The sequence below is a fragment of the Mesoplodon mirus genome, assembly GCF_964341445.2.
Source record: "Mesoplodon mirus genome assembly, chromosome: 4".
NCBI classification, from domain to species: Eukaryota; Metazoa; Chordata; class Mammalia; order Artiodactyla; family Ziphiidae; genus Mesoplodon; species Mesoplodon mirus.
Genome location: NC_138979.1, coordinates 113949424 through 113964723, shown reverse-complemented (window position 1 = coordinate 113964723; position 15300 = coordinate 113949424). Strand labels below are relative to the sequence as shown.

General features: G+C 46.8%; 1 protein-coding gene across 7 annotated transcripts in view; it reads left to right on the top strand.

Annotated features, from left to right (window-relative positions):
- The window catches only part of SLC7A7 (solute carrier family 7 member 7), a 40580-nt gene extending 25650 nt beyond the window's left edge, over nt 1-14930 (top strand). For 6 of the 7 annotated variants that reach the window (XM_082620147.1, XM_082620144.1, XM_082620143.1 and 3 more), the window contains 7 exons: nt 8922-9047; nt 9906-10050; nt 11811-11934; nt 12186-12289; nt 12584-12680; nt 13638-13787; nt 13999-14930. In XM_082620147.1, the coding sequence (XP_082476273.1) occupies nt 8922-9047; nt 9906-10050; nt 11811-11934; nt 12186-12289; nt 12584-12680; nt 13638-13787; nt 13999-14361 (1109 nt within the window). In that variant the 3' untranslated portion in view covers nt 14362-14930. The remainder of the gene's footprint in view (nt 1-8921; nt 9048-9905; nt 10051-11810; nt 11935-12185; nt 12290-12583; nt 12681-13637; nt 13788-13998) is intronic. The other variant, XM_082620142.1, reaches the window with a different exon arrangement.
- The last annotated feature ends 370 nt before the right edge of the window (nt 14931-15300 follow it).

The window sequence follows — 15300 nt, the reverse complement described above, 5'->3', positions numbered from 1 at the left end:
AAAGGATAAGGATTTATTATTATTATTATTTGACATAACCAGGGGCAATGTGGAATCCTTATGAGGAAGTGATTATGCCTTCTCAGAGTTTATGTCCCAGAAAAAGAAATGCTGGATTTCCTCCAAAATGTACTCTAAATTTTAGGCAAAGAGATTGCAGAAAAGTTCAGGGCAAAGAATTACAATTTTACAGCCAGGGATTTAAAAACAGGAAAAAGACCAGGGGTGTCTTCAAAATGAAATTCTTTTTTTTTTTTTTAATATTTGTTTATTTATTTTGGCTGCACCAGGTCTTAGTTGTGGCATGCGGGCTCATAGTTGTGGCATGTGGACTTTTTTTTTTTTTTAGTTGAAAAATTTTTATTTTGGGTGGGTAACTTTAAAAAAAAATAAAAAGAAAAGAATATACAACAACCTGCACTGGAGTATGTTAAGGATTTTGATTTCCAAATGTATAATACCTTTCAAGAGAAAACACTGATTTCGTAAACAGTGTCCATGAAAACATACATTATGAAATGTTCTCATTCCCATGTGACCCAGATATGCATGGTCTACCTCAATTCTCTTCTTTGAGGTGTTGGAGAGGCATAGTTCGTAGTGCACTGAGCTGCACTGTGGCTTGTCAGTCAGTGCTCGTGAAGACAGAATAAACAACACCTTGTCCAGACAGTAGGATTGACATGGAGCATGGCCAATGGTCCTTCCCAGTCACAATATTTAGTTCTTCCAGGTTAAAAAAATATCATTGTTCAAAAACTAAGAATAAACTAAGATAAACCACAGAAATGATTTCTGTAGTCTGGAGAAAAATTAAGAAAGAAGGTAATGTTCTTCAGTGATACTATGATGGTTTAAAAGTAAAGGTATTTAAAGCTCTTATACCGAGAAAAGAAGTCTTGGAAAACAGAGAAGTGAAGACAAATGAAAGATTCTGCAGTTTGGAGGACGTTTTACTTTGCTGTAAGTGAACATTGTGTACCTAACAGGCACAGTGAGAAGTGATGTCCTTTTTTTTTTTTTTTAATTAATTAGTTAATTAATTTTTGGCTGCATTGGGTCTTTGTTGCTGCGCACGGGCTTTCTCTAGTTGCGGCGAGTGGGCTTCTCATTGTGGTGGCTTCTCTTGTTCTGAAGCACGGGCTCTAGGCGCATGGGCTTCAGTAGTTGTGGCACATGGGCTCAGTAGTTGTGGCTCTCGGGCTCTAGAGCGCAGGCTCAGTAGTTGTGGCGCACGGGCTTAGTTGCTCTGCGGCATGTGGGATCTTCCTGGAACAGGGATCGAACCCATGTTCCCTGTATTGGCAGGAGGATTCTTAACCACTGGGCCACCAGGGAAGTCCCAAGAAGTAATGTTCTTGACAAATCTTTTAGATTTTAAATCTCAGACACAGTGTATGTAGCAAATCCTACAATTTCTAGTGTTTCCACCTTTTAAAATTCAACAACAAAAGAAAGAAGAAGCTTAAGCTAGGATTTCCAAGAGTCAAGAACACCCTTTCAGGCCGCGGAAAGTCCTATCCTGGGTCTGTGGTGGCTGCTGGCATAGATAAGGCAGAGTCAGGATGAAATCCTTTATTCAGAACATGCGTTTCTAGTGTACCGTTTATTACCTTATCTCACTCATCACACTTCCTCATTAAGAGGATCATCTCAGCAACGAATATATAAAAGGACACACATTTTAGTGATGTAAGGCCTATGTTACTGATCACCACTCCTGGAAGACAAGAGTATCTTACCTGCAGCAAAGGCATCAGCTGCAAACACAGTGCTTGCTCATAGAGCAAGTTCAGTTCTGCACAACTGGAGAAGGAGAGTTTGGAGGTGTAGAGGTAATAGTGCACATGCCTGAATGTGGAACCATCTCTGTCAATGAGCAGCCTCTGGCTTTCCGAAGAGGTCAACGCTGAAGCCTCCTTCCATAACAGGGAGTCTGGGAACTGAGCGAGTTTGCTTCTGGGAACTGAGAAATGCCAGCCTCCGATGTTGAAATGAAACAAATCCTCTGCTGACTCATGAGGCATACCAGGCTCCTCCATGGTCTAGGGTCCTGAGGCGGGTGGGCAGGAGCGTGACCCGGGCAATAACGGCCCCCGGAAGCGCGGTGGCACGCGGGGCCATGCGGACTTTTTAGTTGAGGCCTGCACGCGGGATCTAGTTCCCCGACCAGGGATCGAACCTGGGCCCCCTGCATTGGGAGTGTGGAGTCTTACCCACTGGACTACCAGGGAAGTCCCTTCAAGATGAAATTCTGATACAATAATTAATCTTATTTAGGAAGAACAGGAGAATCATCTGAAGAAAGTGATGTGATTGAACACATTGATTTTTTTTAAACTAATTGATTTTTTAAAATTTATTTATTTTTTAAGTTCTTGCTGTGTTGGGTCATCATTGCTACAGGGTTTCTCCAGTTGCAGTGAGCGGGGCTACTCTTCTTTGCAGTGTGCGGGCTTCTCTTTGTGGTGGCTTTTCTTGCTGTGGAGCAGGGGCTCTAAGCACGTGGGCTTCAGTAGTTGTGGCGCACGGGCTTAGTTGCTCTGTGGCATGTGAGGTCTTCCCAGACCAGGGCTCGAACCCGTGTCCCCTGCATTGGCAGGCAGATTCTTAACTACTGCACTACCAGGGAAGCCCCTAACACATTGATGATTTTTTTTTTTTTTTTTTTCAGTACGCGGGCCTCTCACTGCTGTGGCCTCTCCCGTTGCGGAGCACAGGCTCCGGATGCGCAGGCTCAGCGGCCATGGCTCACAGGCCTAGCCGCTCTGCGGCATGTGGGATCTTCCCGGACCGGGGCACGAACCCGTGTCCCCTGCATCGGCAGGTGGACTCTCAACCACTGCGCCACCAGGGAAACCCCTTACACATTGATTTTTGATGAGCTCAGATTTTTAGAAACGATATGCAAGAGATGAGAGGTGACATAATCAAGACTAAATAAATAAAGGAGTGACCCTGCAAGGAGAGTGTCCAGAAGGTTAATGCCCAGCATAAACTAAGACCTGAAGAAGTGACTAAGGCCAACAAAAGTTTCCGAGAGCAATGTTCAGAGTGAGAACAGCAGGGGCAAGGCTGGATGCTCTGGGGGCAGTTAGATCTATGATAATAGATGGTGGAAAGGAGAGGCCACAGTCCCACTTTTCCTCTAACTTTACCTGCAGAAGGATTGCTCCCCTAAGAAAGGGTTCAATAAAAACCCAACAGCCCGATAGATCTAGGCCAACAAAAAACAAGACCAAGAGAGTTGAGGAGATAATAATAAAGCGTGTCATTGCTTTAAATGTTTTTAACTATCCACTTGCAAACAAATGGAAAGAATTTATAATTAGTTGAGATGACAGAATGACTACTAGGCATCTCCAGGACCTTGGAGAACAGGAAGGGTATAAAAAGGAAACTGTTGAGTGACTTATTAGTTTCCTATTGCTGCTGTAGCAAATTACAACCAATTTAGTGGTTTAAAACAACACAAATTTATTATTTCACAGTTCTGTAGGTCAGAAGTCTGAAAAGGGTCTCACCGGGCTAACATCAAGGTGTCAGCATTGCCATGTTCCTTTCTGGAGGCTCTAGGGGAGAATCCATTTTCTTGCCTTTTCTAGCTTCTAGGGGCTCATGGCCCCCTTCCATCTTCAAAGCCAGCAGTAGCTAGTCAAGTCTTTCTCACATCAAAAGTCTTTCACACTGACTCTTCTGTTTCTCAGGGCCACTGTGCCTACCACAAGTGATAACCCGGCTTTCCAAGAAAGAAAAGGAGGGACTTCCCTGGTGGCGCAGTGGTTAAGAATCCGCCTGCTAATGCAGGGGACAGGGGTTTGAGCCCTGGTCTGGGAAGATACCACATGCCGCAGAGCAACTAAGCCCATTTGCCACAACTACTGAGCCTGCGCCCTAGAGCCCGTGAGCCACAACTACTGAAGCCCACGTGCCTAGCGCCCATGCTCCACAATAAGAGAAGCCACCACAATGAGAAGCCCGCACACCGCAACGAAGAGTGGCCCCCGCTTGCCGCAACTAGAGAAAGCCCATGCACAGCAACGAAGATCCAACGCAGCCAAAAATCAATAAAGTAAATAAGTAAATTAAAAAAAAAGAGAGGAGGTGGATGGATTCTGAGCATTCTGCACTGGTAATCCGAGGTTGATTCCTCCCCAAATTCTAGGCTCATCTGTTAAACCTGGTTAGCAAAGTGTGAAGGGAAGAAAGGAGGATCTCTAGTAACCTGTATAGATTTGCTAAAAAGAAGCTAACCTCATTTTTGTTCAACTTTAATTTTTTATTCAAGTGTAATATACAAAAGGAACTGTGCACATGTCGTAAGTGTACAGCTTGATGAATTTTCAAACTGAACACACATGTGTAACCAGCATCCACATCAAAAAGGCAGCCCCCTGAACCTCTCCTGCGTTTCTCCCAGTCACTCCCCTGTGCCCCCCATGCACACGCTAAGGGAAATCACTGTTCTGACTTCTAGTAGCATAGATTAATTTAGCCTGTTTTTATGTAAATGGGTATAAAGGGTATGTACTCTCTTGTGTTTGGCTTGTTCACTTAATACGTTTGTGACATTCATCCATAATTTTGTCTGTAGCTGTAGATGGTTCATTCTCATTGCTGTTTAGTATTCCATTGTATTCATTAAGCCATTCTATCATTGATTGGCATTTGGGTTGTTTAAATTTTTGACTATTACAATGGTATAGCTATGAACATTCTAGCATAAATATGTACTAATTTCATTTGAATCATTATTTGATAGCATCGTTAGATTTCTAGAGCGGAGACGTGTATATACAGATTTCAGAGTGGTTCTTGGCAAACTCTTGTGATATTCTTGTTGACAAGGTAGAAAAAGATGGACTAGATAAAAAAAAATAGTTTGGTGGATTCCTGGTTGACGTCGTGGAATAATGACAGCAGAGAGGAAGATCTATAGTGATAGACTACAGGGCTCTGCCTACCCTAGTCAACATTTTTATAAGTGACTTCAGTGAAGATCCAGAAAGTTTGCTAATCAGATTTGCAGATTTCACAAAATTGAAGGCACTTGAACTAACTGATTAAAATGAAGGGGGAACTCCATTTCTGATAAATGGGAATGATGCCTAAAAATTCAGAGAGAAAAGTTACTAGGAATAAATGTAAAGCCCCATATTTGGGATTAAAAAAAAATCACTTTTAATAGGCCCAAACACAGGGAGAGGGAAAAGCTCATCAGTTTGGGAGAAAAAAAGGAGTTAACAGTTGACGAGTTCAAACTGAGACTCCATAGCCTGCAACAATATCTGGAGTTTTCTGTGTGGGTCTCAGTTTCCAGGGAGACACTGACAAAGTGCAATCAATACAGAGGAGTGAACTGGGCTGGTGAGTGGGAAACCATATTTATCACACAAGATGTTGAAGAAAATAGGTCTTTGGACTGAAGAGGGAAGACTCAAGGGGAACAGGATGTCAGCCTTTAATGATAAGAAGGGCTTATCATGATGTGCGAGAGGCTTCAGCTTGATGCTTTGTGGCTCCAGGGGAGAGGTCCAGGACAATTAGCTAGAAGTTGCGAAGGAGAAGTTTTTGGCTGGGTGGGAGGAAGAGCTATTGGTCTCTTTACAAACGGCATGAGTGGCCTAATAAGTTGCTGAGGTTTTTACAGTCCCTGGGAATCTGAAGGAGAAAATGGCTTAAATAGCAGCCTAAGTTGTGTGTTATGTTGTATGTATTTAAAACTAATGGTGCTGGGAGAATTGTAGGCTGAATGTTCTTTTTCAGGGACTGTTTAGTTTGAACATCTAAACTAAATCTGGGCATCTGATCCTGAATGGGCCTGCAAGCTTTGTTCACTTCTGGATCAAGCCAGGCATCTGCTCTCCTTGCTTTTAGTTCTAGAGCTGACGCTGGGCCTTAGTGCTGGAACTAGCCTCCTCCTCCGGGGGCCCATGGAGGCTGGGTTTCATGACCATTCAGGAGCATCTCTTTAGATGATTATAGGAGTGACTTCTTCTCAGCTGCTTCTTCCTCCAAAGCAGGGGTCAAAGCAGGAATGGAGGTGCACCTGAGTCAATGGTCCGAGGTGATTTTCAGCCCATCTTTCTGTGGTCTTGGCCCAGTGTTGGGTGGGGATTGAATTGCACCTAGAGGTAGGAGGGTAGGGCATCTCTGTCCTTGAGGTTAACTTGCAGTTGCCTCCATATTATTCTAACCCCATGTCCTACCCCCACCCCCTTCCCTGCCTCTGAAGCAGGAGGTCAGGCTCCACTTCAAGAACAGTGCACTTGGCTAGGCTCTGGGGCCACCGGTCAGCTGTATCCGCTGGGGGTGGGGACAGAGAGCCCAGTCAGCACTGCTGCGTGCCATACCCATTTCCTGCTCCCACGGCCAAGAGGCCCTGGAGGAAGCTGAGCGCTGGGGAAGATGAGGGCCAGCGCTCTTTCCAGAGGATTCCCTTCTTCGTTCAAACCGAACCTCCTGTGCTCAATACGGAGAGCAGATCAGGGCAAGATGGTGGGTCAGTGGCTAAGAACAAAGGCTCAGGAGCGGGGGAGGAGGAAACACTGGTGGGTAAGAGGAAGGACACAGATGGATGGATATGGAAGTAGACTAGAGAAGCTGTAGGGATTAAAATGTAAACAATCCATGTATTTTCTTTTCAGAATTTGTTGTAGTAAAGGATAAGGAGCTGGCTCTTCCTTGGACAGAGCTGAGAACAGAAGCATGTGGCATGTGGCTACAGACTGACTCTGAACCAGAACCAGTCTCTTAATTCTCAAGCCTATCCCAGTTTAGTGTTGTCCCCCTGGTGACCCTGAGGGCGACCCATGATTTTTTTTTTTAATTAATTTATTTTTGGCTGCATTGGGTCTTCGTTGCTGTGCGCAGGCTTCTCATTTCGGTAGCTTCTCTTGTTGCAGAGCATGGGCTCTAGGCGCACGGGCTCAGTAGTTGTGGCTCGTGGGCTCTAGAGCACAGGTTCAGTAGTTGCGGTGCACGGGCTTAGTTGCTCTGTGGCATGTGGGATCTTCCCAGGCCAGGGCTCGAACCCGTGTCCCCTGCATTGGCAGGCGGATTCTTAACCACTGTGCCACCAGGGAAGTCCACCCATGAATTTTAATTAGGGGACCCCATTCCCTTGTGAATATGGTAGCTCCAGTTGTCCCAGATGCTTCTAATCCAACCTGGCTTGAGTTATATTAGTAAGTCAGCAGCAGAGCCTGAGGGTGAGGGGTGGAGGTTACAGGATGGAGAGAAGAGGCAGGAGGCAGAAGTCCAGTGGGGAGTACAGGATGGGTGACTGGCTGAGGAGGATCAGCAGATCTGAAAGATTTGCCCGTTTTATGGGATGCCTGTGGAGACTACATGCTTATGTCTTTATTAACTTAACACTACGTTGGCCTGGAGTTATGGGTGCATTTTTGCCCAGCCCTGTGATAAGGTCTGGTTGTTCATTGGCTTGTTTATTAGGCAGAAAGGCAAGTGTTTGTTTGGGACAGGAATGCCCCCTTTCTGGAAGAGCGGAAAAGAACTCGGGCAGTAAGGGAGGGGGAGACAGAAGGTGAGACAGCTGTTCTGAGGGGCTGCTCTTTCCTGCCTCTCAGGATGAAGTAGCCTCTGGGCCAGAGTGTGATGAGACCAGGACACAACAAAACAGAAGGACTGGGGACACTGAGGGTCACACCACTGCCAGAACTGAGACAGGGAGTACTTGGGACTGAGTTAGTGGCCTGAAGCAGGCAAGCCCAGCACTTTCTCCTCTGGTAAGGCAGGCTGGCTCTGATCTTGTCTTCGCAGCCCTTGGGAGAAGGGCTGTTAAGCCCTCCTTCTAGTGCTCCAGTTGCTGAGCTGGGAAGGAGGGAGCAGTGAAATGATCCACTTTGCCACAGCAGGGAAGGTGCTGGGTATGTGGCTGCCTGCTTGTTTAAGAGGTTGGTGGGGGATTGAGGAACATTCTGCTGAATTTCAGAATTGTTTCTTTTGATTTTCTTCCCCTCTTGAATTTCTTCTTCTGAAGCAGCAGATTATAGCTTTTTTGGGGGGTGGGGTAGTGGATTTCTCTGAGATTCTGGTGAAAGTTACCGACCCCTTTCTTAGAACAATGCATATTCTTTGGACATATGTACATAACACTTTACAAAGAATTTCAGGCCTGTGGAAGCCCTAGGTTAAGAACCCTGGCTCTAAGGGCAATCCATGAATTTTGCTGAAGCTCATCCAAGTAAAGGGATTGCCTCTACCCCAGGATAGAAAGACTTGAGGAATGTTTGTGGCTCTGACTTTTGCATTGTCCAGTCAGGAAAAATGCCCCATCCCCCTTCTGTAGGAACCTCAGTGCCAAGAGTCTTTCCAAGCATGAAAACAAGCAGCTGAGCTGGCCGGCAGTAGCAGGAAGTCTGGCCTCCAGCCTAATCCTGGCCACACATCCTGACCTGCTAGCCCAGACGTTGGATAAGTCACAACAGGACTCATCAAGGTTAACAGTAATCCCACAGCATCAGAGTGCTGGGTCCTGGAGCCCATATAAGGGGATACAGGGCTGGAGAGGGGGAGAGACCATGACTTTTCAGAGCCAACAGCTGGAACGCATCACTAATCCTGTTCCGCTACCAGGTGCCTCCTATTGCTGTGAGCACTTTTGTGTGTAAGCAAATCTAGTCGCTTTTATGTCTCTTGTATAAGTGCTGAGGGCGTGTGTGTGTGTGTGTGTCTGTGTGTGTGTTGCTGTGTACACAGGTGCTCAGCAAGTGCCTTTGAATGATAATGGTGAGGGCATTCTGGGCAGAGGTTTCCAACGAAGAGCAGGTCAGAGCCCAAACAGTTCTGTCTTTGGCCAAAGGGTCTATTTTGGTGACTGGTACTAGAAAAACTGCTTGGGGGTCTAGGGCCCTCTGGACGGTGGGGTCAGTCACCAATCAGTATTATTTTTCTTTCAGGTCTCTTAACCTTCATTAACTGTGCCTATGTCAAGTGGGGAACCCTGGTACAAGATGTTTTCACCTACGCAAAAGTATTAGCGCTGATCGCCGTCATCATCGCAGGCATTGTTAGACTTGGCCAGGGTAAGAAATGAGTGACAGCAACTAATGTTTGTTAAGCATTTTCCATACGCCATACTCCTCTAAGTGACCTCTGTGCATGATTTCATTTAATGGGTACTATTATTCCCATTTTGTTTATTTTTTTGGCCATGCCCCAAGGCTTGCAGGATCTTAGTTCCCCCACCGGGGTTGAACCCGTGCCCCCTGCCATGCAAGCAAGGAGTCCTAACCCCTGGACCACCAGGGAAGTCCCTGAAGTCCCTAGCTTAAGTAGTGGAGCTGAAATCTGTACCCAGGCAGACTGAGCCCAAAGCCTGTCCTGTCACTTCTCTGCATGCTGCCTCCCAGAGGAGGTTGATCTGGGCAAAAAAGAGCCATATCCTGGGAGCCAGCTTTTGCAGATTGTCGAGCCCAATGCTGTAGCTCTGACTGTTCTCCCCTTGGGAGCGGACAAGGGCAGAAATGAACCTCTTGTACCCACTCCTCTCCCAGTTTCCAGGTGTGAACACCTACCCTGCAACTACTCTGTTGACTGGGCATACTGAGCCCTGCCCTTCCTCCACTCCGTATCAGCTGTCTGGGTTAGGAAGGGGGCAGACATAACCGCGTCACCCCTGTTCTCCAGCCCTCTGCTCTGTCGTGGACCCTTACTCTAGAGAGCCACTGGGGTCCTTCCTGTCAAGATCCCTGCGCTCTGGCCCATTACTGTAGATGTCTCTCTTCTGCTCCCCATTCTTCCACTGGTACCCTTGCTGCCAAGGTGTTGTAAGCCACACACATTCTATTATCGTCACATTCTTCCTCTCCTTTACTGGATCACCTTGTCGTTGGGGTGTAGGCCACTAATCCTTCTGCCTTTCCATATTCTCTGGGTTCCAGGAGCCTCGACTCACTTTGAAAATTCCTTTGAGGGTTCATCATGTTCAGTGGGCAACATTGCTCTGGCACTGTACTCAGCTCTGTTTTCCTACTCGGGCTGGGATACCCTCAATTATGTCACCGAAGAGATCAAGAATCCTGAGAGGTAGGTACCTCACCATCAACTTTCCATGGCAATGATAGCCATCATTTTATTGAGCTCCTACTGTGTGCCAGACAGCATACCACAACTGGTTGATTTTATCAGTGTCATTTTAACAGACTGGAGGCCGGAGGCCCAGAGAAGTAACTTGTCCATGATCACAGTAGCAGAGCTAAGAGGTGAACTTTCTCATGTGTTAAAAAAATTTTTTTCTTCACAGGCCTTTACTCATTTGTTCATGCATTTCTGCATTAATCAAAGCAAGTTGTACCATGTGCTCGTGTATGCTTTTTTAAATTTTTAAAATTTTTTTGAAAAAACATTTTCCTTGAAAGATTTTCCACCCACCCTTATTCCCATATATATAACTTTAGGTCATAGACTACCAGAAACCTTCCTTTCCCTTCTGATCCCTTCCTTGTTTCTCAAATTCATACTGACTTTGAATTGTGGTATGGTTTGTTTCAGGACACCATTTTTACTCTGAATTGCCCTGTAGTCATGCAGAGTAAAAAGAACTCTGGGCAGGGAGTCAAAGGGCCTGGACCTGTCTTTCCACTGATTTGTTGGATGACCTTGAGGGAATCCCCTGCCATCTCTGCCTGCTCCTTGTCTGTAATTGAGGGGGTTGAATTATACGATCTCTAGAGCTTTTCCTGGCTCTTAAATTCAATGAGTCTAGGACCTAAGATTTGCCAGGGAGTGAGGTTTCTATAAAGTTCTAAGTCAAAATAATAATAATAGGGCCTCCCTGGTGGCGCAGTGGTTGAGAGTCCGCCTGCCGATGTAGGGGACACAGGTTCGTGCCCCGGTCCGGGAAGATCCCACATGCCGCGGAGCGGCTGGGCCCGTGAGCCATGGCCGCTGAGCCTGCGCGTCCGGAGCCTGTGCTCCGCAACGGGAGAGGCCACGGCAGTGAGAGGCCCGCGTACCGCAAAAAAAAAAATAATAATAAATAAATAATAATAAACACCTTTTGGCTTTGAGAAACACAGTATTCCTGATACACATCTAGTGATGCAACCCTGGGAACAGATAATAGCAGATCGAGGCCTGGGCGGTGCTTCCACCTACCGGACAGAAACTGAGTGACTTGAATATTTGCCCCTCTCTCCTTTTTTTCCCGTCTCACTGTGAAGAACGTTTATAAAGATCATGGCTTTATTGGGCCAGAGGGACCTTGAGAAGTCTTTATGTTTTTCTCTTGGCCTCTGGTTAGGATGGGACTCAAAGCTCTCAAACTGAGTAAGGGGGTGGGGTGAACGTATTTCCCAGATTGCTTGTTCAGATACACATATTGTTCTTTCTACTGAGGACCTATATTATTCTCTGGAGAGGTTAGATTTCAGTTTCCCTCTATAATTTCTTCTTTCATATTTAACCTTAATACAAATTTTTCAGTGTTGACAGTCTTAGAGGAGGAATCCTGATACTAAGAGACCTCTAGAGTAAAACAAACAGAACTTTCCTGTGCTATTATCATGCTGTGACACAGTTATCTGTTAATCCTTTTTCCTTTGTGTAGGCCTTTCTCTGAATGTGATGTTCCGAATGTGATGTTCCTTTCCCGGATGCTCTTTAGTTCTTGAGTTCAGAGCTTAAGTCACTATTCTATCGTATCCTAGGCAACTTCAAAGGCAAAAGCCCTGGGGAAATGCCACGGGAGGCCTCATCCCCGGATTAGTGGGGCAGAGTCTGAGAATGAAAGGACAGTGGGGAGGAGACTGGGGGGCTAATATATCCACTGTTCTGTTTGGCTGTAGGAATCTGCCCCTCTCCATTGGCATTTCCATGCCCATCGTCACCATCATCTACATCTTAACCAATGTGGCCTATTACACGGTGCTCGACATGAGAGACATCCTGGCCAGCGATGCTGTTGCTGTGGTAAAGGATTTTCACTAGCAGAAGGGTGAGGGTGTGTTTCTGGGCTTTGGGTATCGTGCTGCTCTTCAAAGTCCCAGAAAGCGGGTAATCCTTGAAGAGTATGCCTAGAGTACTGGGCTTGAGAGGTCCTGTTAGCCCTGCTGTGGAAGAAGGGTTGGGTTGCTAGTAAGGGGCACCAGGGGGCATGCTTGTCCTTGCCTTCCATCCCTGTTAGGTCCTGCTAATGACTCTTTTCCATTCCTTTCCCTTAGACATTTGCAGACCAGATTTTTGGAATGTTCAACTGGACCATTCCAGTGGCAGTTGCGTTATCCTGCTTTGGTGGCCTCAATGCCTCCATTGTGGCTGCGTCTAGGTATGAGTGTCACCTTTTACTGAGGGGTAAAGTGAAGAGCTATGGCAGGGCAGGGCAGGACTTACAGGACCCAGACTTTAGTCACCGTGATCCCCAAGTGACAGTCACAACCCTTTGGCCTTGTTCTCATCAGCAGCCTCTAGTTCTTACAAATCTCAGTATTGAACTCCATCCCAAATTCTTCAAACCCTTTTGAAGGAGGGGATGCCAGAGAGGGAGGGCCTTGTGGCACAAGAACCAGGTCACACCCACATCCCACAAGTTTCTCAGCCTCTCCTATCTTACCCAAAATAGGCTTTTCTTTGTGGGCTCAAGAGAAGGCCATCTCCCTGACACCATCTGCATGATTCATGTTGAGCGGTTCACACCAGTGCCGGCTCTGCTCTTCAATGTAAGTGGTCTCAAGACTGGGGCTGAAAGCCAGATTGTGGGGGAACTTTAGTGATACAACTGTTCTTAGCTCCCCAGAAGCTCTACAGAAGATTCTAATAGAAACACTGTTGACGGACCATCCACTGTGGGCACGGCGCTGTGCTGGAACTGCTGCAGTGGGTTTTTCTTTTTTTTAACTTATTTATTTTGGCTGTGCTGGGTCTTGGTTGCGGCATGCGGACCCTTGGTTGTGGCATGCATGTGGGATCTAGTTCCCGGACCAGGGATTGAACCCGGGCCCCCTGCACTGGGAGCGTGGAGTCTTACCCACTGGACCACCAGGAAGTCCCTGCTGCAGTGGTTCTTGAGAGAATCCACATTCTTTTAAGGAATGGTGACCTCCTTTGGCCCAGGATGAGGCATAAAGTTCATGGAATACACTGTAACGACTGCCGTGGCAGACACTGATGTAGTGTTCAAGGGAAGAAATGGTCACTCTGTGGGGGTAGAGGGTGAACAGGAAAGACTTCCTGGAGAAAGTGAATTTGAAGTGGATTTTTAAGGTTAGGGTTGCAAATGGTAGCGATGGATGGGCTTTAGGTTGAGAGAAACAGCATCAGAAAGTCCAGAGGTTAAGCATCGTGGAGATGGGTAGCAGAAGGTAAAAGCTGGAATTTTATGTTGGAGCCATTCTGGAGAGGCTCTGGGGCAAAAGCTATTTGAGGAACTGTTTTGAGCTGTGCGGTACAGAGGATTAACCTGGCAAGGGTTTGAAGAATGGGCTGAAAAAGGCTACTGACTTAATAGGAAAGGAGTGAGGTGTTGAAACTAAGGTGGTAAACGGGGTGAAACAGAAAAGGACAGTTGGGGAGACTGAGGGCTTGACAAGGGCGTAGATTTGTGGGAGATAAAGGGGACTGGCAAGTGCCTTGCGTGACAGGCCTTGAGAGGAACTGATGTGGGCTTGTGCCTGCAGGGTCTCATGGCGCTGATCTACCTGTGTGTGGAGGACATCTTCCAGCTCATTAACTACTACAGCTTCAGCTACTGGTTCTTCGTGGGGCTCTCTATCGTGGGTCAGCTTTATCTGCGCTGGAAGGAGCCTGATAGGCCTCGTCCTCTCAAGGTAGGACCTCCCCATCCCACCTCTGCTGCACTCACTCCAGGGGATTCTTACATTTATTCAGAAACCTTTGCCTGGAACTTGAGGGTGGTTCCGAGTTGAGAGGAAGGGGATGACAAGAATACTCAGTGCCCTGCTGTTCACAGGAGGTGGGGTTTTCTTGGCTGTCCACCCTGAGCTGTCTAACCTCCACTTGTTTCTTCTGTGCCCTTAGCTCAGCCTTTTCTTCCCCATTGTCTTCTGCTTCTGCACCATCTTCCTTGTGGCTGTTCCACTCTACAGTGATACCATCAACTCCCTCATTGGCATTGGCATTGCCCTCTCAGGCTTGCCCTTTTACTTCTTCATCATCAGAGTGCCAGAACACAAACGACCTCTTTGCCTCCGCAGGATTGTGGGTAAGCCTTGGATCTTCAAGTCGGCTCAGCTATTGTACAGCTTGTTTTTTTTTTTTTTTTTTTTTTTTGGCTTTTTCTGCAAATCTAGTCTCCCAAATCACCTTTGCCATAGCTCCTACCTGTTGTTGAGGCTTAACTTAATTGTCCCCTCGGGCCCAGCCCCATTTGGTGCCACGTGAACTCAGCCCAGTTGACCTCTTCTCAGTTTTGACTCAAACTTCTCTTTGTAGCATCTGCCACGTGGTATCTCCAGGTCCTATGTATGTCGGTTGCTGCAGAGATGGATTTGGAAGATGAAGAGATGCCCAAGCAACAAGATCCCAAGTCTAACTAAACACAAGAAATCCTGAGATGTGGGAAGCCGGGGCCTCATCTCCTACTGGCTGGAGCCAAGGAAGCTGAAAAGCTCACCACTTTGGAGGTGTCTGTCCAGAAGCCTCTTAGGCAGCTTCAACAACCTCTGAACTTGCTTTTTGAGAGATGGAGAGTAATTTATTTGTTTTGCTACATATTGTTCCGTATTTCTTTTAAAGGGACAATAAAGCAGACTGTGATGGGGAGCATGCCAGGTGTGGGCTTGGATGTTCCAGTGGCACATTCCCATGTGTTAAGACATCCACTCACCTCCAGTGTGCCTGCCCACTCCTCCTTCCCACTGAAAGACCCAATAATGCTCCAAACTTCCCGCCTCCTTTAGAGAGACGTGAAACTGTCAAAGGTGCTAAACAATAAAAGGGTATGTTCCTGAGCTCTGAATGGCTTCATTTTTTAAAAAAATTTATTTATTTTGGGCTGTGTTGGGTCTTCGTTTCTGTGCGAGGGCTTTCTCTAGTTGTGGCGAGTGGGGGCCACTCTTCATCACGGTGCACAGGCCTATCGCAGCCTCTCTTGTTGCGGAGCACAGGCTCCAGATGCGCAGGCTCAGTAGTTGTGGCTCACGGGCCCAATTGCTCCGTGGCACGTGGGATCTTCCCAGACCAGGGCTCGAACCTGTGTCCCTTGCATTAGCAGGCAGATTCTCAACCACTGCGCCACCAGGGAAGCCCCTGGCTTCATTTTTATATAGTGTCTCAAGGACGGCTCCCATTAGCCTGGCACGAAGACTAAAAACAATCTTA